The 21457-nt window shown below is 33.0% G+C and overlaps 1 protein-coding gene across 1 annotated transcript; it reads right to left on the bottom strand.

Moving 5' to 3' along the window:
* Positions 1-1251: 1251 nt before the first annotated feature.
* LOC139875463 (uncharacterized) lies at positions 1252-2433 on the bottom strand. Its single transcript, XM_071862800.1, has one exon. It carries the CDS (start codon positions 2431-2433, stop codon positions 1252-1254), a length of 1182 nt encoding a protein of 393 aa, XP_071718901.1.
* Positions 2434-21457: the final 19024 nt, after the last annotated feature.

Here is a 21457-nt window from a genome sequence, read left to right as displayed (position 1 = left end):
ACGTAGCCGCACTATATTCATCTTTCGTGCCAAATTCAAACCCGCAATCAATGCTTCGTACTCAGCCTCATTGTTTGTTACTTCAAAATTAAAGCGCAGTGCATACGTATGCTCTTCTCTAGTTGGAATTGTTAACACTAACCCTGCACCTGCCCCCTCAATACATGAGGCTCCATCTGTATATAAATCCCAAATTTCATGTTGAGGTGGCTGTAATTGCGTTCTTTCGTGAATAACCTCTAAATCACCAGTCATCTCTGCGAGATAATCTGCCAAAACTTGCCCCTTCACAGATGTACGCGGTATATATGATATTTCAAATGCTCCAAGCTCAATCGCCCACTTAGCAAGTCGTCCTGATACCACAGGTGTGTTTAACACATGTTTAACCGGCAAATCAGTTAAAACATGTATTGGATGACCTTGAAAGTATCTGCACAACCGTCGTGAAGTCAAAACTAGCGCGTAAATAAATTTTTCTATTGGCGCATAGTTTATTTCACTTCCTGCAAGTGCTTTACTAACAAAATATACTGGCTTTTGGATTTTATTTCTTTCCGCAACAAGGACTGAGCCAAATGCTTCGCTCGCAATCAAAATGTATAGATATAAAATTTCACCGTCAACTGGCGCAGTCAACGTAGGCAATGCGGCCAGCAGTTGCTTCATTTCTTGAAATGCCTTATCAGCCTCTTCAGTCCATACAAAATTCTTTTGTTTTAAACAACCTTTAAGAGTGCGGAAGAAAGGTAACTGGCGTTCTGCAGCTTTTGAAAGAAATCTCGTTAAATCCGCAATTTTTCCAGTTAAGCTTTGCACCTCTTTCACAGTTTTAGGCACAGTCATATTTTCAATTGCCGCAATCTTCTTAGGGTTTGCTTGTATGCCCTGTTCAGTGACATAGTAACCCAAAAACTTGCCTTCTCTTTCCCCAAAGCTACACTTAGACGGATTCAACTTCATATTAATTTTCCGCAAACTTTCAAATGTTTCTTGCATATCCACCAAAATATTTTCTTGTGTTTTGCTTTTTATAACAAGATCATCAACGTAGGCTTCCAAATTGCGACCGATCTGTCCATTAAATGCTTTATCAATTAATCGCTGATAAGTGGCTCCCGCATTCTTTAAACCAAAAGGCATTTTAATATAACAATAAATGCCTTTCCAAGTGTGAAATGCGGTTTTATCTTCATCCTCCAACGCCATTGGTATTTGATGATATCCTTTTGCGGCATCCAAAAAACACTTTTAAGGATAATCATGCAAAGATTCAACTTTAAGATCAATTTCAGGAAGTGGATAGTTATCCTTTGGACAAGCCTTATTTATGTCTTTAAAGTCTATACACATTCTCCACGAACCATCTGGCTTTTTTTTTACTAAAACAGGGTTCGCAACCCATGTTTGGTATTTCACTTCGCGCAATATTCCCGCATTGACCAATTTAGCAACTTCCGCAGACAACCATTTCATACGGTCTAAAGCCATTCCTCTGCGCTTTTGCACAATAGGTTTTAACGCAGGGTTAGCATTTAATCTATGCTCTGCGACACTACGCGGAACTCCAGTCATATCTTGCTCACACCAAGCAAACACATCCATATATGCGACCAACAATTGCACAATCTTCTTTCTTATATCCGCATTCAATTCAGTTCCAATTTTGATTTTTTGATCAGCATACTTAGGATTGATAATAACCATATCATCATCTTCATTTTTATGCGGAACAGTAGCATCCTTCATACTTATAGCCACACACATTGATGGCAAAGTCAATGAATTTATGGTTGCTACACCCCTGCATGTGGTGAACTTGACCATTCCATGTATTGTCGATGGCACTATACCAAGCTTTCGCAATGCAGATCTACCCAATAACATGTTATAATGCGAAGCAGCGCGTATTACATAAAAATCCAACCGCGCGTGCCTTGTCAACTTTACCTCTACTTCATCGCATAATTCAATATCTAAAGATAACTGCCCCATAGGCCAAGCAGACTCACCCGCGAAACCAGATAAGGATATCGCAGTCGGCTTTAGCTCCGCCTTGATGCATTCTGGTAATTGTCTAAAACATTGTTGGTATATCAAATCAATACTACTACCAGTATCAACATGTATCTTCATGATTGTGATCCCTGTATTCGCGACTTTACACGATATGACCAACGGCATATCATTCATTTCGCGGCTTTGCTCAAATGGGAATGTAATAGGCGCGAATTGCCATTTTTCGAATACTTCCACTGCTTTTCGCTTTTTAAATCCTTTTTTCTTGTGTATTGTACTTATTATTTTCGCATCTTGCTCTTTATTCAATTTTGCGGACAAACTCTTGTCTACACAAGCGATACGTGCTTTATGCACATTCAAATTCACATACGCAACTTTTTTGGTGAGCAAAAGCCTTTGTTGCTTCGTCATTTTACTTTGCTCACAGCTGCGGTAACCGAAATCACGTATTCCTGCGATACAAAACAGAAAACAACACGATTAGAATTAAAAATGAGTTTAATAGCTCGATTAAAAACGAACGCGAATTTCTCATTTCAATTCTACTCGTGTCCCACAGATGGCGCCAATTGATCAATCCTAGATTATCCTATTACGGTTAATCAAGGATTGAGTGCAATGAGCGGGTATGATGGATGTCGATTATGGTTTTGGGACCTTATTGTCATATTTCGTTAAGTGCTAAACGATCAACAACCATGTCCCGGTCTTCGCAAATTACCTTAACCAAATAATGATTTAGTCTCGGGCAAGGTCACGAGAGAAATCACAATGGCTAGGGCAACCCTTCCAAAATCAACAACCTAAAATGAGAGGCCAAGCTCCCTATTTATAGGCTCAGGAGCTACGCGGAAGTAAGAATATGCGGGCACTTAGGCATTCCGCACAAGTACTGCGAGAAGCCTTCGCATTCTTTAATGTTCTGCGCAATCCCTACCGCACTAACACTGCGGTTCAGTTTACTTGTGCTTTTGCCTTTTCATAGCCTTTCGCACTTAAGAATATACATATACATAAGTATGTATATGATCAGTACCTGTGATTCTGTCGAGCCAAAAATAGTCTAAGAAGACCTCTTTTGGGTCGTTACTACAGCTGCTGGTTTCTGTTCCTGTTTCGACGTCCAAACAGCCCACAATCATCCTGTGTAGCTGCGTTTTTCTGGAGTTTTGTTGCTGCAAGTTGCTGCTATTTTTCTGCTGTTCTTGCGTGATAAAACTGACCCAAAAACCCACTGTTGGGTCGTGATCTTCCTGCTGCAATTCAGCTCGGGTTTCATACTTCCTTCATCATCTTTTTCTTGACCTCAAACCTCCTAAGGTATACCTAAAACCCTAATGATAAACCTACTTTTAATCTATTACTTTTTAATATATTATGGTCTTGTTCTTGAAGATTAATTATAAGCAATATGAATATGTATGAATATAAAGATGATTAATGATAGGAGTGATTGAAAGATTATGAATTGTGATTGTTGTATGAATAACTATAATGAATATGATTAGTTAATAAGATTAATCATGCTAAGTTATAAGTATTATGGTTAATTTATGAACTAGTTAATATAATCGAGTATGATTTATGTATGATCATGAATCTTGTATGGATAATGATAAAGTTAAAAAGTTATGAATAAGGTTAAAGGATATAATGAAAGGTTATGATTAATGATTGATAAGCTAGTTAAATAAATGAAGTAAAGTTGTTAAGTTATGATCATGAACTAGTTATGAATATGATTAGTAAGGTTGAGCATGATTGAATGAAAAGTATTATAAATAATTATTAAGATTGGTGATTAAAGGTTTAGGAAGTATGATGCTCATAAAACTAGTTTGATAAGTTAAAGATTATGATGTGTTAATGAGATAATGATGATTAAGAGTTAATATTATGGATGTTAATAAGTTAATAGGTCATGATTATGATTAATGGGATTAGTTGTAATATATGAAAGAGGATTATTAAATAATAATGATAATGGTTGGATTAATAAAATTGTTAGGGTAAAAGTAATAAGGAGGTTGGTTAGAAAAGATTATGAATAAGTTAATGATGTTGTAAAAAGGTTATGAATAAGGGTTAGAAATTGATTAATAAGATTGTTAAACTTAAAAGTATTATGAATTAGTTATGATTTTATAAGGTTAGTGAAAATAAAAAGAAAAGTAAATAGTGTATATGTATATGTAACATCTTACACTTATATATATGTAACACTTACACCTAATGTATATATACCATATAGTTATGAGCACATACATGTATGATACTAATAATAAAGCATATATATGTATGTATCACATAGGTGTATATTTATATATGTAACATTTAATGATAAGTATACATAATAGTTGATTAATTAAATAATAATACTATTATTAGTATAACTTTTACACCTAACTATATAGTAACACTTAATGACACTAAATATATTATCACTTATAAATATATAACTAATAAGTATATAAATAACTTGTTATGTGTATACACTATTAACGTGAAGGTTATAATTATAGATATAGTACAAAAACTACAAACATCACCGCTAGTTAGCAACGAAGTTTGGGCGAGATTGTACAACATCTTTGTTAAAGATTATAACCCGAACATTCTTAAATTAGAAGCTTACTATAAGTGGAAGCTTTCCATAAATAGTAGGTTTCCAAATATAGAAACTTTTGAGAAATAGTAACTTTTCTCGAAAACGGTCACTGTTAATCTGCTATATTAATAAACAAACTTTATGTCTATTAGACATTAACTAATTAAACATTATATCTCTAGGTTGAGATCTCCGATTACACACTTCGTTCATACTACTTGCGTGGAATTTCTTGCTTGCTACTAAGGTGAACTTCATAGCCCCACTTTTTAACTATCTTTTTATACTTGTTTTAAACTTTGGGGTGAGACACATGCTTGCTTTTAAACTGTTTTACGCTTAGACACAAGTACATGAAAACTTTATTTTGATCAGTTCAAACTGTGCTATGACATGCTTTGATTCATGCTTAATCCCTGCCATGATATCGTTAGTTGCTGGAATTTTGGCAAGCTTAATTATTGTGAATAGGCCTATTGAGAGCGACGTCTCTATCCGGATGACCGTTGGTCAATGGATACATAATAATGATTTAATGACACGAACGAATAAAGTGATCACACAGGGTAACTTGTTTAGTTTCGATATCATACACCTCAACACTACTACCGAACTGATTAAACTTTATAACTAAATCTTGTGGTCTAAAACTTATTGTGATTATTAAACCTATGTTGTTCACTCAACCATTTTTGGTTGACACTGTAAGCATGTTTTGTCTCAGGTGAGGATTGCTAAAGATTATTTGCTATTTGGACTTGCTGCTTTTGGAGTTCGCATTTATACATTCATATTATTGCGTTAAAACATTTATTGTAATAACTTATCACTTTCCGCTGCATTTATACATTAGTTCTAATTAAAAATCTCATATAGAGTCGTTCTCGTTTATACATACTTGTGTTGTGATATTGTGAAGTCATATTTCCCCGGCTTTATTTGAGGGTATGACAGAGTGGTATCAGAGCCCAGGCATGTTATAGGGAACCAGGATTACATTTTATGTGTGCCTTATGTGTTAGTTATGTGCCTTAGCAATCTTTAGGACTATAACCTTTCATGTCTTAGTGTTAAGTGCTTTCCTTTAATCTTTATACTGCCAATTCATCTTACTACCTGCTTTTATGTCTATTGATATTTTGTATCCTTTCCTAAGGATTCCAAGCCAAAACCCTATCATCTTGCATGATCCCGACTCTGAAGGATCAACTAATATGTGATTGTTATCATGTCCATTCAAATCTTTATGACCTGACTCCGCCATTGTGATTCAAAGAATTCTTTGACTCACACGAGTTATTTTTATCAGACCACCTCGGATAGTGAAACCGAGGGATGTCACTCATGAACTCCGAAATGCTCGACATTTCAATGTCAAAGTTTGATCACGTATCCTTCCCTTATGGGGTGATATTGAAGTGGAAATATGAATTAGTGAAATATAATGACGCTTGGCCGACGTGATTATATTACGGTAATTCATATAGAAATTCCAATATCATGACATATGGAATAGAAAGTGAATCAAAGAAAATTTCCAAGCCATTCATTCAAAAATCTCAATGTTATTACATGAAGGGTAATTATCACCTGATATACGAAGAGATCATTACGATCAAACTATCTATCTCATACCCATGAGTAGATTAACAAATTCTTCTATGCCATAAAAGTTGTAAAGCTTTGCATTCTTTCTTTATTAAATAACTTATCTCTTTGACACCCCCGAAACTTCTTCGAAGCATGCCTCCTGTTAACTGAATTACGCTGCTAGTGTAGATTTTCATAATTTCATTAGGAAACCTTTCGAAGATAAGTGACAACCACTCGCAATATTTTCATTTGAATATTCAAACGAAGATATTATAAACACCACATTCGCTATCACGTTCTCATACTCTACCATTCATATCTCACTTTCCAGCAACAGCTTCACACATGAAAAATTTTAAGAACATATGTCCTAATAATAGTCAACAACCGTATTTAAATACAATAGATTTCATTACCTCGCAACATTTTTGCTAAAAAAATAAAAATAAAAATAACTCGAAATTTTCAAAATTTCTTCACCCGATCTTCATCAATCTTTTTCCAACTTGAAAATTCTACTTACCAAAATTTTGCACAAACTATTTTACTGTGCGATCCTCTCGAAGTTCTATAAAATAAATTTATTCACTGCCATTCGTGCAAATTTTATAAATCTTATATGTTTATATAATAAAGTAAATTTACCTTTACTTATTTTTGACTAGTACATAAAAAAAATTATACTCTCACTTTTACAAATTAATTATTTTATTTAAAAGATATTTTACTTAAAATAGTACATGTTGTACATAACTCTAGTTTTAATAAGAACTTCTTTTCCTTTTTAAATTGTCACCTTAAACGACTCGAACTTCTGTAAAAAATTTTATTGCTTGTTTATATAAAAATTTTCGTATCATTCTACACCACGTAATAATCACAATTCCTCTTGCTCTTAGAAACTTACCATTGAGTTCATCATTTAAAAATCTATGTTCTCAGTAACTTTTCCCTTTGTAAAGTTGACCGTTGAGAAGATTTTACTTCTGATATCTCACGGCTAAACCACAACAACCTCGTAAAACGTCAATTCTATGATTTAATATCTTTTTGACAGAAGAAAGTATTTTTCGAAGATTTCCTCACCTGTTGGAAATAATTTTTATAGCCAATGATTCACATTGATTCTCATCCGCACTTAAACTCATAAGTGAATGATAGATCGACTCGCCATCTGAGCGAGAACGTCTTTCTCATTAAGAGATCACACCTTTCGTGCGGTTTCCTATCAGAAATTTAACTTATGATCCTCGCTATCCTCTCTAAAGGAGTTACCTTAAACGTTTATGATGTTTATGTGTTTACTCTAAACTAGTTACAACTAGATGTGATTCTAGACAAATTTCGACCTCTGTTACAACATATGGCTAAAATCATGATAATAAGGTGCTTTTCGCAAGGATAAGTTCGTATGTATTATAATATGTTGAACGATATCTTTCATTAATCACTCGTATCATTCTGTGGGCATTATGAGTTTCTTGTCATGCCTTTTGGTTTAACCAATGCTCCTGCTGTATTCATGGATCTTATGAACCATGCATGCAGACCTTATCTTGATAAATTCGTGATCGTCTTCGTTGACGACATCTTAAACTATTCCAAGAGCGAGAAAGAGCATGAGCAACATCTGCGATTGATTCTAGAGCCCTTAAAGAAGGAACAACTGTATGCCAAGTTCTTCCAAGTGTAAACTTTGGCTACAAACCGTACAAATTCTCAGACATGTAGTTAATAGTGAAGGAATACATGTCGAACCTATAAAAATCACCGCTATTTAGAAATTTTTCGAGAACTAGTCGTGGATGAAGTCCATAAGACTAAATAATCTGATCACTCAGGCTCATTTGGCTGAAATTTCATACAATATCAGCTATCACTCAAGAAGATCTCCACTGTAATTAAGTGTAAACTTTGCTTTAACAAAACGTTGACCGAATGGTAATATTTAGTCAACACGTCCTGTTAATTAAAGTTCATACATTTCACATTTTGAATCTTAAAAAGTGTCTTGATGACATACTTGTTATTCCCTTGAATGATCTTCGCATTAATTGCACTTCACCGAAAAACCTATAGAAATTCTGGATCGTGAGGTTAAACGTTTGAAACAAAGCTCTATTCCTGTTGTTAAGATCCGTTGAAATTCACGAAGAGGCCCCGAGTATACCTGGGAACGTGAAGACCAGATGAAACGGAAATATCCATATCTATTTTCACCTGTTGATGCATCCGAGAAGTCTTCCTGAAACTTCGGGACGAAGTTTAAATTAACGGGGAGGTACTATAACAACCCTCACATTTCCGTTTTACAATTGACCAAAATGCCCTTGGGGTTTTTCATCTGTTCCTCTGTGTAATCAATTTAGGGTTGTTATCCGTTACGACCAATGAACTAAAAATTTATGCTTTCATTAAATGATCGTATTCATATTAAAACCCTAATATTATGTGAAACCCTAAACCTAACCCTACCAATTAACTACTAAACCCTAATCCCATTTAATATTAAATATTAAACCCTAACCCTAATACTAAATAAATAATATAAACAATATGTCATAAATAAAATGTGACAATATTTATAAGATTCAAACAAATAAGAATATATATATATACTAAATGGAACCAAATAAAATTTATAAAAGTTAGGATCTAATATTTAAATAAAATGTAACCCTAATATTAGTGATATTAATAATAATAATAATAATAATAATAATAATAATAAAATACATATATATATATATATATATATATATATATATATATATATATATATATCTATATCTATATATATATATATATAATCGGCTAGTTGTAAAAAAAATAATTAAACTTTATCTTTTAGTTAACCCAATCCTAGCCAAACTCAAATGCTTGTATCCTAGTCTAAACCCAAGTGCTTGATCACCAAGTTAACACAACTATAAAAGGGAGCCTTCCTTTTCTTATTTTTCTGTCGACAAATTGCAGCCCTCCACAGCCTTTTTCTGCATCGAATGGTTTCCAGTTTTTCTCCCTTCTCTTCGTCGACATATAACCCTCCTGCAGCCCTCTTCTAGTCTCAAACAACAAGCTTTTAAACCCTTATCTGCATCGTCAATCATCACCCTTCAAAGCAGCCTTTTTCAGCCCATTAAATCGTCATCAAAACTGCAAGTGTCCTACTGTGTTTCGCCAGTAAAAACAGTCCCTTAAATCGAATTATTGTTGCTGCAATTACGCCATCAATAGCTCCTTTAATCCTCCTGATTTGCTGATCCAAAACAGCCCATATCCGATCAATTATTGCTCCGTTTTTATTTTGGTTTTCGCTGCTGCTGTACCTGTGATTCTGTCGAGCCAAAAATAGTCCAAGAAGACCTCTTTTGGGTAGTTACTGCAGCTGCTGGTTTCTGTTCCTGTTTCGACGTCCAAACAGCCCACAATCATCCTGTGTAGCTGCGTTTTTCTAGAATTTTGTTGCTGCAAGTTGCTGCTATTTTTCTGCTATTCTTGCGTGATAAAACTGACCCAAAAACCCACTGTTGGGTCGTGATCTTCCTGCTGCAATTCAGCTCGGGTTTCATCCTTCCTTCATCATCTTTTTCTTGACCTCAAACCTCCTAAGGTATACCTAAAACCCTAATGATAAACCTACTTTTAATCTTGTCAAACCCCGTCCAAGTCCCCCTGGACGAAATCATCAATATCTGGTTCCATTGCGATGATCGACTCCAAATAGTATCTTTAATATGAGTTTATGCACAGCGGAAGACTTAATTCGTACCTGAGAATAACATGCTTTAAAAAGTCAACATAAAGTTGGTGAGATATATAGGTTTGATGCTAGCAGCGTTATAACAACTATGGACCACAAGATTTCATGTTTATACATAATACACTCGCAAGTGTATGGAAAAGTCGTTGAGCACTTGGTAACCATACTTAACATTTAAATCACAGCAGCATATTCTTAAATAAACCCTACACCGTACCAAGTGTAGTAACGAAACGAAGTACTGTGCAACCGTTTAAAACTGGTCGTCCAGCCCGGTTGGGGTTGTCAGGCCCGATAGATCTATCAACAGGATTCGCGTTTACGCTCCTCACGTAAATATTAGCTACCAAGTATAAAGAAATATGCCATGGTACAACTCAACGTAGAATTTATTTTTGATCACTTGTGTCCATAACGTAAATCATTTATAAAAACAGCGCATGTATTCTCAGCCCAAAATATTTAGAGTTTAAAAGGGACTATATACTCACCATGCTGTATTTTGTAGTAAAAATACATATAACATCATAGATCAAGTATAAAGTTGGCCTCGGATTCACGAACCTATATCATTTGTATATCTATTAAAACATTTACTCGTAATCGAACAAGTTTATATATATATATATATATTACTATTAATAATATACTTGTTATCTCATATGTTATATAGATCTAGATAAATTTTATATATTTAGTTTATATATTTATATAACTATTATAACAATTTATTTTAGGATTTATACATAAATATATATTTATCTATATAATGTTATTATGTGGTTTGTATGAGATGTTAGTATCGTTATAGTATATGTACTAAATATATTTTGTATATATAAAAATATTTATTTGTTAAAATGATAATTTTTATATTAATGAGTTACTAATAATGATAATTTTGTTAATAATGATAATACTAATAATAATTTTTGATATCATTAATAATAATAATAATAATCCTGAACAGGTTAATAATAATAACATACATATTAGTAATGATATTAATTTTATTAATAACAATATATCATCATTGTAATTATATTCGTATTAATAATAATTTACATTTACTACTTGTATCAGTAATTCTAATAATAGTAATACTTATACAAATGATAATAACAATAATCTTTATAACACTAGTAATAAAAATAATAACAACACTAATAATAATAATAATAATAACAATAGAATGGGAATAAAATATATATACCTTCTTAAAACTTCTACCAAAAAGAATAGGCAACAACGGGACTCGAACCCAAGACCTCACGCTTCACGCTAACACGCTTAACCATTGGGCTGTTGCCCGCTTATTCAATATTTCGCAGATTCAATTTATTTTAACCCGTACTGAAGACTTCATCTTCTTCCCAATCAGCTCCAAACTCAAATCGACTAGAGTGATAATCAACATGGTTTACGAATTAAATGTTGGTTTTTGGTTTCGTAATCTAAATAGAAACAATATATTGTGGTTTTCTTGAATCAAAAAAAAATAAAAAATAAAAGACCCATGAGCTTGCGTCTGTCGCTGTTTCAAGAAGGAAAAAAAAATATAGTTTTCGTGTTCAAGAACATATTAGCCAAAGATTTTAACACAAAATATGTTGCAAATCCATACTAAAAACTTTATCAAACATCAATTGGACCTGAAACATTAAAACGAACACGAATTGAATTCAAGTTCATAAAATTCAACTTTTAACAATTTTCCTTTAATTTCGAAATTCGAATTCAGTTTGAGGATTTAAGAGTTAAAATTTCACAGATAGTTCGTTCCATGTATTCCTAACATAATAGCAATTTTAGTTTTTGTAAATTGAGTCGCATTCGAGATTCTGCTAATTTGGATCAAGAACAGGTCGACTTGTTTCCAGCTTCTATTATTTTCTGTTTTTATTCTGTAAGTTTAGAAGTGGTAGGTGATACTTATATATTGGAAACGAAAAGTTTAAACATCAAACTTGATTTGATTGCATTTTTGTTTTGAACAGGTGATGATAGCGAAAAATGGGTTCACGAGGCAACAGAACACAGAAACAGATAACTGATAAAGATAGATAAAAATATTATTACGCGTTACATTATATCAGTATTTATATAAATTTATATGTCCATAATTATCTATATCTGTATTATATTTAATCTTACAGTAATTAAATAACAATTACTAAGTCCCAATTCAAACGAATTATGGTTTTTATATAATTAGAGCTAATATAATAATTATATTAAAACTAAATAATAATAATACAAATAATAATAATGCAAATAATAATGATTCCAATAATATTAATAATACACTAATTTTGTTAATAATAATAATAATAACATTAATAATAGTAATAAATTTTAAATTGATAAAGATAACATTATCAATGATAATATATATATATATATAAAATAATAATTTTTAATGAATACAATATCTAGTGATACTACATGTAATAATTTTAATGTAACTAGTTACCTGTTTCATCTTTCATATTTATATAATATGTTAGTAATACAATTAATGTAAAAAAAATGAGGATGATATTAATATCATTGATAACTCACCAGTTTTAAACTTGAAATCATAATTACATATATTCTTCTTAATATAGATATATCTACATATATATAATAGTATGTTTTTGAATATTTAATCTTTATACAATACAATAATTACTTATAGACTCTATATATATATATAGATCACAGTTGATAATATATATATACCACATATATTACAATATAATAATTCTTAATAGTAATTACATATATATATATATATATATATATATATATATATATATATATATATATATATATATATATATATATATATATATATATATATATATATATATATATATATTTATTTACATTTTTTTTACACACAATAGTTCGTGAATCGTCGAGCATAGTCAAAGGGTAACTAATTATTCAAATATAGATTTCAAACTTTCTAGACTCAACATTAGGGTTTTTGCTTATCGTGTCGGAAACATATAGAGATTAGGGTTTAAATTTGGTCGGAAATTTCGGGGTCGTTACAAATCTATTACTTTTTAATATATTATGGTCTTGTTCTTGAAGATTAATTATAAGCAATATGAATATGTATGAATATAAAGATGATTAATGATAGGAGTGATTGTAAGATTATGAATTGTGATTGTTGTATGAATAACTATAATGAATATGATTAGTTAATAAGATTAATCATGCTAAGTTATAAGTATTATGGTTAATTTATGAACTAGTTAATATAATCAAGTATGATTTATGTATGATCATGAATCTTGTATAGATAATGATAAAGTTAAAAAGTTATGAATAATATTAAAGGATATAATGAAAGGTTATGATTAATGATTGATAAGCTAGTTAAATAAATGAAGTAAAGTTGTTAAGTTATGATCATGAACTAGTTATGAATATGATTAGTAAGGTTGAGCATGATTGAATGAAAAAGTATTATAAATAATTATTAAGATTGGTGATTAAAGGTTTAGGAAGTATGATGCTCATAAAACTAGTTTGATAAGTTAAAGATTATGATGTGTTAATGAGATAATGATGATTAAGAGTTATGATTATGGATGTTAATAAGTTAATAGGTCATGATTATGATTAATGGGATTAGTTGTAATATATGAAAGAGGATTAGTAATAATAATGATAATGGTTGGATTAATAAAATTGTTAGGGTAAAAGTAATAAGGAGGTTGGTTAGAAAAGATTTTGAATAAGTTAATGATGTTGTAAAAAGGTTATGAATAAGGGTTAAACAAATTGATTAATAAGATTGTTAAACTTAAAAGTATTATGAATTAGTTATGATTTTATAAGGTTAGTGAAAATAAAAGGAAAAGTAAATAGTGTATATGTATATGTAACATCTTACACTTATATATATGTAACACTTACACCTAATGTATATACCCAATATAGTTATGAACAAATACATGTATGATACTAATAATAAAGCATATATATGTATGTATCACATAGGTGTATATTTATATATGTAACATATAATGATAAGTATACATAATAGTTGATTAATTAAATAATAATACTATTATTAGTATAACTTATACACCTAACTATATAGTAACACTTAATGACACTAAATATATTATCACTTATAAATATATAGCTAATAAGAATATAAATAACTTGTTATGTGTATACACTATTAAAGTGAAGGTTATAATTAAAGATAGAGTACAAAGACTACAAACATCACCGCTAGTTAGCAACGAAGTTTGGGCGAGATTGTACAACATCTTTGTTAAAGATTATAACCCGAACATTCTTAAATTTGAAGCTTACTATAAGTGGAAGCTTTCCATAAATAGTAGGTTTCCAAATAAAGAAACTTTTGAGAAATAGTAACTTTTCTCGAAAACGGTCACTGTTAATATAGTCTACTATATTAATAAACAAACTTTATGTCTATTAGACATTAACTAATTAAACATTATATCTCTAGGTTGAGATCTCCGATTACACACTTCGTTCATACTACTTGCGTGGAATTTCTTGCTTGCTACTAAGGTGAACTTCATAGCCCCACTTTTTAACTATCTTTATATACTTGTGTTAAACTTGGGGGTGAGACACATGCTTGCTTTTAAACTGTTTTACGCTTAGACACAAGTACATGAAAACTTTATTTTGATTAGTTCAAACTGTGCTATGACATGCTTTGATTCATGCTTAATCCCTAACCATGATATCGTTAGTTGCTGGAATTTTGACAAGCTTAATTATTGTGAATAGGCCTATTGAGAGCGACGTCTCTATCCGGATGACCGTTGGTCAATGGATACATAATAATGATTTAACGACACGAACGAATAAAGTGATCACACAGGGTAACTTGTTTAGGTTCGATATCATACACCTCAGCACTACTACCGAACTGATTAAACTTTATAACTAATCATGTGGTCTAAAACTTATTGTGATTATTAAACCTATGTTGTTCACTCAACCATTTTTGGTTGACACTTTAAGCATGTTTTGTCTCAGGTGAGGATTGCTAAAGATTATTTGCTATTTGGACTTGCTGCTTTTGGAGTCCGCATTTATACATTCATATTATTGCGTTAAAACATTTATTGTAATAACTTATCACTTTCCTCTGCATTTATACATTAGTTTTAATTAAAAACGTCTCATATAGAGTCGTTCTTGTTTATACATACTTGTGTTATGATATTGTGAAGTCATATTTCCCCGGCCCTATTTGAGGGTATGACACAACCAGCTCTGCCAAATTCCTACAGCGATTAGTATCATGGCCATAATCATCATGGAAAATGCAAAACTTGGATTTGTCGCACCTGTTGTTCTCCGCTAACGGTTGAGGATCGTGAAAAGATCTCGCTACCCGTTCTTGCAAAAGAATTTCTTTAGGTGTTTTTGTTAACATTTGGATGATATTGAAGGACTCATTGTTCCATTTTCGCGAAGAATAACGATCTCGACGGTTATATCCATGATTATCATTTTGACCTTGATGTCTATCATTACGCGGGTAGCCACCGTCGCCATTTCGCCTTGGATATCCTGAACCACGATAATTGTCGTTATTTTCATCACAGAAAGAATCATTATCATCTTGCCAACTTTTATCCTTACCCTACCCACATGAAGGGGTTATAGTACTATCCTCTCCACCTCTGAGATAATCATATATTTTTTGCTGCATCTTATCAAAAGTTAGCGGAACATCTCTTCTCAAATGCCACACAAGCGTCGGATGTCACTGCGGATTGATGGCGTGCAAAAACCCAGGGATTTTTTTTATCTTCATTCAGACTTGGTATCTTTTGGCATTCATAAATGTACCGCGTAAGTAATGCGCTTAAAGTTTCCTTGTTACCCTGCTTGATATCGTGACATTAAATATGTGTCTTTTTCTACGGTAAAAGATTTTGAAACTGCAACAAACATTTATCGTGAAGATCGATAAAGCCAATAATACTGCGGGCTTGCAAACTATGAAACCACTCCCTTGCTGACCCTTGTAAGACCATGGGAAATACTTTGCACGCAATTGGCTCACCCAATTATAGGTGCTTACCACTCCTTCAAACCGCTGCAAAAAATCTAAAGGATCAGTTAAACCTGAGTAAACTCCCAAAGTCACCGGCACAATGGGCGGTGTAACAATCGGATAATCAGAGATATGCTGGACAAACATTTTTGCAGCAGTAGTAATCTCAGTTGCTTTTTTTAGTGCGGGTATCAGTATTCTCCTCGCAAAATTTGGCTATCATCTCTTGCAAAAAATTCGGTTGCTCAAACTTATGCTGCATTGACTTAGGCGCAATGCTTTTAAAGCATCCACTAAAAAATGTTGAGCATTTTCTCTGTGGACATCATCAGATGCTTCACCCTCATCCCCATGACGAGGGAAGGGTGTTGGTGGTCGCCTTCACTTGACATGTGGAATTTTTACAAATTCCTCCACACTATCCGAATCATCAGAAAATTCGCTTTCTTCTCTTGGCGCTTTCGCAATCTTTGAGTTATAAGTAGAATTTAAAACAAGGCGTTCCTCTGCCTTAATTCTATCACTGTCATGATGTTCAACAACTAAGTGATCAACTTGTGATCCTGAATTATTCAACGGCCATAAGTAAGTATGCGGTATGCGAGGTGCCAATGAATTTTCTGTTTTCAGACGTGATTTTCCAGCCAAAACTCTTAATCACTTGCCCTCAGCAATGGTTTCATCACGGTTCTGTTGCAGATTTCTGCGCGTAACCATTTTTCTACAGCAACCTCTAGTTGCGAATCAGTATTAGCGGTGTTAACATTAGACGTTTTAACGAGCGGATCCTGAACTGATTTGCTCGTAGTAAAGCATTAACATTTGCTTGCAAATTGAACGGCAAGACATTTTGCGAATCATTAGCCATCACATCAGCATTCGCGGAACTATTTACTTGATTTGTGTTAGCTGCTATGGCCAATAATCAAATCAACTGGTACGCCTTGAAAAGGTCCTGCAAATCATCATAACAAAACACGATTGAAATTAAACCAGCCAATTAAATGTTCGACAGCACAAAACAAAAAATTCCGAGTTTTATTTTAAAACGTGTCCCACGGATGGCGCCAATTGATCAATCCATAATTAATGAGTTACTTAATTAAGGATTGAGTGCAATGAGATTGTAACGACCCGACTTTTTCGACTTATATTTTTGTGCTCTATACTTTCACGAAACTGCGTATTTGTGCGTACTGAGCTAGTTTATGCTCTGCGATCTTTATTCATGATTAATTACTATCTTACAATGTGTAATTAAGTGCGTAATCACTTAACTTGATCCTCGAATGCGTTTATGACCGTTAGTGTCACTTGACGTTTAGAACGAGCTATGTACTTTGTACACGTTAAACTTTTGTCATAATTGGGATATTATGACTACGTAATACTAATTGTTATTTATTAATAACAGTAACTTGGCTTGAAGGTTTCTTAATTACGCTTAATAATTTACTAATGCACACTAGTTAGTCTTAATGGACTTTTTACCTTAATGGACTTAGGCCCATCCTATTCTCGCTATTGGACTCTTAAGTTAGCCCAATTTAAATGGATTTATGACCCATTAAGATGTAGGACAGAAACCCATTAAGATGAGCCAATAATGATACGCATATCCGCAAGGTTGTGCGCATGCGTATCCAAGGCATTAAATCGCACACTATGGGTATAGTCGCACCCTATGCGTCTATACCATCTGATGCGAGTTTCGTATACTTGCATAAGGGTCCGGTACATTCTAGAAGAATGTACGGTATAATCAATTCGGATTCTCTTCCTTAAATAACGAAAGTTAGTTATGGAAGAGATTGCATTTAATTAGGGAAGAGATTCTACCAAAACCCTAATTCGTGAGCCTATAAATACATAGCTCATAAACCCTAAATACATATACGTTCACTCGTTTTTACTCATACGTGAACTACATCATACAAATCTCTATCGTACCAACAAAGCTTCTTACGATCTCTAAAGACTTTCAGGTATGTACTGAACTATAAAACCTTCATGTCTTTGGGCCACTCAACCTCGTATGCTAGGTTGTTGGTGGACTCTCAAATCGGCCACCCTGTCGGAATCGAAACGATACCGATGTGGGTTATCCACGACTAAGCGTCGGAGGTTCGAATATTGTTAGTCATTAAACCCCTTTATGCACTCAAGCTTAAGTTCACCTTGACCCCGTGAAAATATGCTTGATCATTTGGATCCATCCGTGGGACCGGTTATATGAAACAAAGAAGATTGGAATTTATGTTGTATATGATTTATTATACGTACCTTTTTTCCATTAAACTTTTTTGTTTAACTAATAGGTCACTTTCAGGTTTTTCTTTATTGTCAGCAAGAATGGGTGGAGGAAGTAAGAGTGCAAAGAATCAAAGGCGATCGGACTCTCCAAGAAGTCCAGGGTTTCAAACACCTACGACGACTGTTACGAACACACCGTCGACGTTGCCAGCACCAACCAAAGGCACATCAAAGCCTCCATCAACACCAAGTGTTGGAACATGGCCGGTTACATCAGAAACTGTCCTGAATGAGTCATCTAAGGGATGGTGGCACACTCCCGATGGAAGTTTATTGGAAACAGGAACTGGCTTTAAACCATTCGAGGATATGTCACCCAAAATCCTTAGCTTTGGTTCTCCAAGCGAGATGGTTCCACCAGGCTTTAAAGTTAAAACCACCTGTGTGGGTACAATACCAATTATCACTTCGGTTGAACCCGAGACACCGATTGAATGGGTCACTACCGAGAAAGCCCAAGAAAGAATCAGGCAGATGGGTCTGAGAAATTCAGATGGTTCATACATCATGCTGACACCACAACAAAGGTCAACGGCGCGTGCGTCTCCGCAATCAGTTCATACTGTTGCAAACAATCAATACAGCGGAACGCACCATGCCGCACCTCAGTCAAACAGCTTAATATCTCAATTACAGCAAGTCGCGCCACCACACTTGGCACCCACTTTCAATGAGCCAACACGGGTACAAGAGTTTATGAGCAATTGGTTTGCAGTGATGCAAGGGCAAAATGCTAAGCAAAGTCTTGAGTTAGCCCATACAACAGAAAAGTTTGTGCCGCACCTCGCTAATCATCCCTTCACAGTCTCACCGGTGTTGCCTCTAACACTCGGAAGTTATGATGGGTTATCAGATCCGGATGACTTTTTACAAAAATTCGAAGGAACTGCAAGAACACACAGTTGGGGTGATGCGGTAGCATGCCATATGCTACCAAAAGTGTTGCAAGGAGTAGCAAGGGAATGGTTCAATAATTTGCCAGCCCAAAGCATTACAGGTTTTGCGGATTTGTGCTCAAGATTCTTATTGAACTTTCACAATTTGCGCGCACGCAAAAGAACGTATGTTGAATGTCACGACATTAAGCAAAAATCGAAAGAAAGTTTGGGAGAAATAATAGACAGATATACCAAAGAGGTGGTGTAACAACCCAACCCTTATTCCACACGATAAATTTTTTTTTATACAATACAATTTCGCGCCAATAAAATCGGTAACCCATTCACGAGTTCCATTTCAAACATACAATAGTTAATTGTTTACAAAAGGCACAAAGGCCACGAATAAAGTTTAGTACAAATTTGACCTATACAAATAATAGTTTATAAACCAAACGACATCCCGAGCATGGTTTGCGACTAAACTACCCAAAACTAGGCCAACTTCCAAAAGCTCCAACCTATCAACAACAAGGACACCTAGTGTAACGACCCGGAAATTTCCGACCAAATTTAAACCTTAAACTCTATATGTTTCCGACATGATAAGCAAAATCTGTAATATTGAGTCTCAAAAAGTTTGAAACTATATTCATGTAATCAATTACCCTTTGACCTTCCATTTGTCCGACGATTCACGAACGTCATAACTTGTATTAATTATATACTTATGTATATATATGGATTATATCTAACTTGAATATATGATAATTAAGTATCTCATTAATTATATTAACAATGGATTATATACATAAAATGAGACTACTAACTTAAGAACTTCGAAACGATATATATATAAAGCTTAACGACGTTATAACTTCTAAGTTAAAATAAATATATATGTATTGTATTAAGATGTATTTACTATTGGAATATACTAGTAGGAAAACATCATTTTCAACCTTTTATCATGGAAAATGACATCCTTGTCATTACATATGACTCATGAGACATCTTTAAACACATAAACAAAATAATTTTGTATTTATACCCGTATTATACACAACTTCTGGATGTATTTACTATTCATATATACCAATAGTAAAACATCATTTTCAACCTTTTAAATCATGGGGGGACATGTTTAACAACTCTTAACATCTAGTATTTAACTTCTAGCTAAAATATCAACTTGGAATCTCTTTATATCTATATATATATGTATATATATATATGACATTTTATATATCTATATCTATATCATTTCCATTTCAATTTTTATTCTAAGATTTTACTCCCTAAAAACACACGATAATTATACGTTTGTATATATATATATGTATTTATTTATATTCAACATGATCTAAGGATGTTTAACATCTCATTGTGTACTAATAACAATGAGTTATAAGTATATTTTGAAACTACTAACTTAAGTTTTCAAAACGGTAATTATATGTAACGTTCTTCGACAAAAATACTTATAACCTATAATACTTATACATGCATCGTATAGATATGTATTCTATCACTTTTAAAGGGCTTACATACATAAAACAATATAAGTATATTTACAAAAGATAGCTATATTTGAATCCTCGTTTCGTTTTCTCAAAGATTTCTATACGTACACCTTGGGTATAGGTACCCGTACCATACCCATCATCTAGATGTATTTACTATTGGTATATACACATCAAATCAACCTTTTAATCAGCTCTTGTTCATGCCCTCAAGGAGAGGTAATTAGAATTGGAAGCTAGCATAGATTTTTACACAAAATAACAAAATTAGGAATCTTTTCTTTCTTTATAAACTAAAAACGTTTTTATAAATGAACACCATTTCTTCACCCCATTTTCTCAAACTTACACTCCCATTTCTCTCTCAAAATACTCTTAACTTCATACTTGATCATCTCCAAGCATTTTCCCCATCATTTAGCTTCAAAAACAACACTTAAACCTCATAAGAAAACCTTTCCAAAAACACTTCAAAAATCCTTCCAAACTTACAAGTTTACTTCCAATCTTTGATCCAACTCCACCACTCTTTTGGTTCTAGGATTTTACTCATCTTTTACAGCAACCTTGTTCAAGTAACTTGAGGTAGTAACCTTATTCATAACCTTATTCAATTCATATTTATATAGCTATCTTATTTTGTGATATAAAATTTTAACAACAAGAACATAGTTTGAATGATTTCAAACTTGTTCGCAA

Source organism: Rutidosis leptorrhynchoides, chromosome 11, assembly GCF_046630445.1.
Source record: "Rutidosis leptorrhynchoides isolate AG116_Rl617_1_P2 chromosome 11, CSIRO_AGI_Rlap_v1, whole genome shotgun sequence".
NCBI classification, from domain to species: Eukaryota; Viridiplantae; Streptophyta; class Magnoliopsida; order Asterales; family Asteraceae; genus Rutidosis; species Rutidosis leptorrhynchoides.
The sequence above is the reverse complement of the archived record's forward strand: the minus strand, read 5'-3'. Positions and strand labels throughout refer to the sequence as shown.

Excerpts from the sequence above, each read along its gene's own strand:
- LOC139875463 (XM_071862800.1), bottom strand. The coding sequence starts at position 2,433 with ATGACGAAGCAACAAAGGCTTTTGCTCACCAAAAAAGTTGCGTATGTG.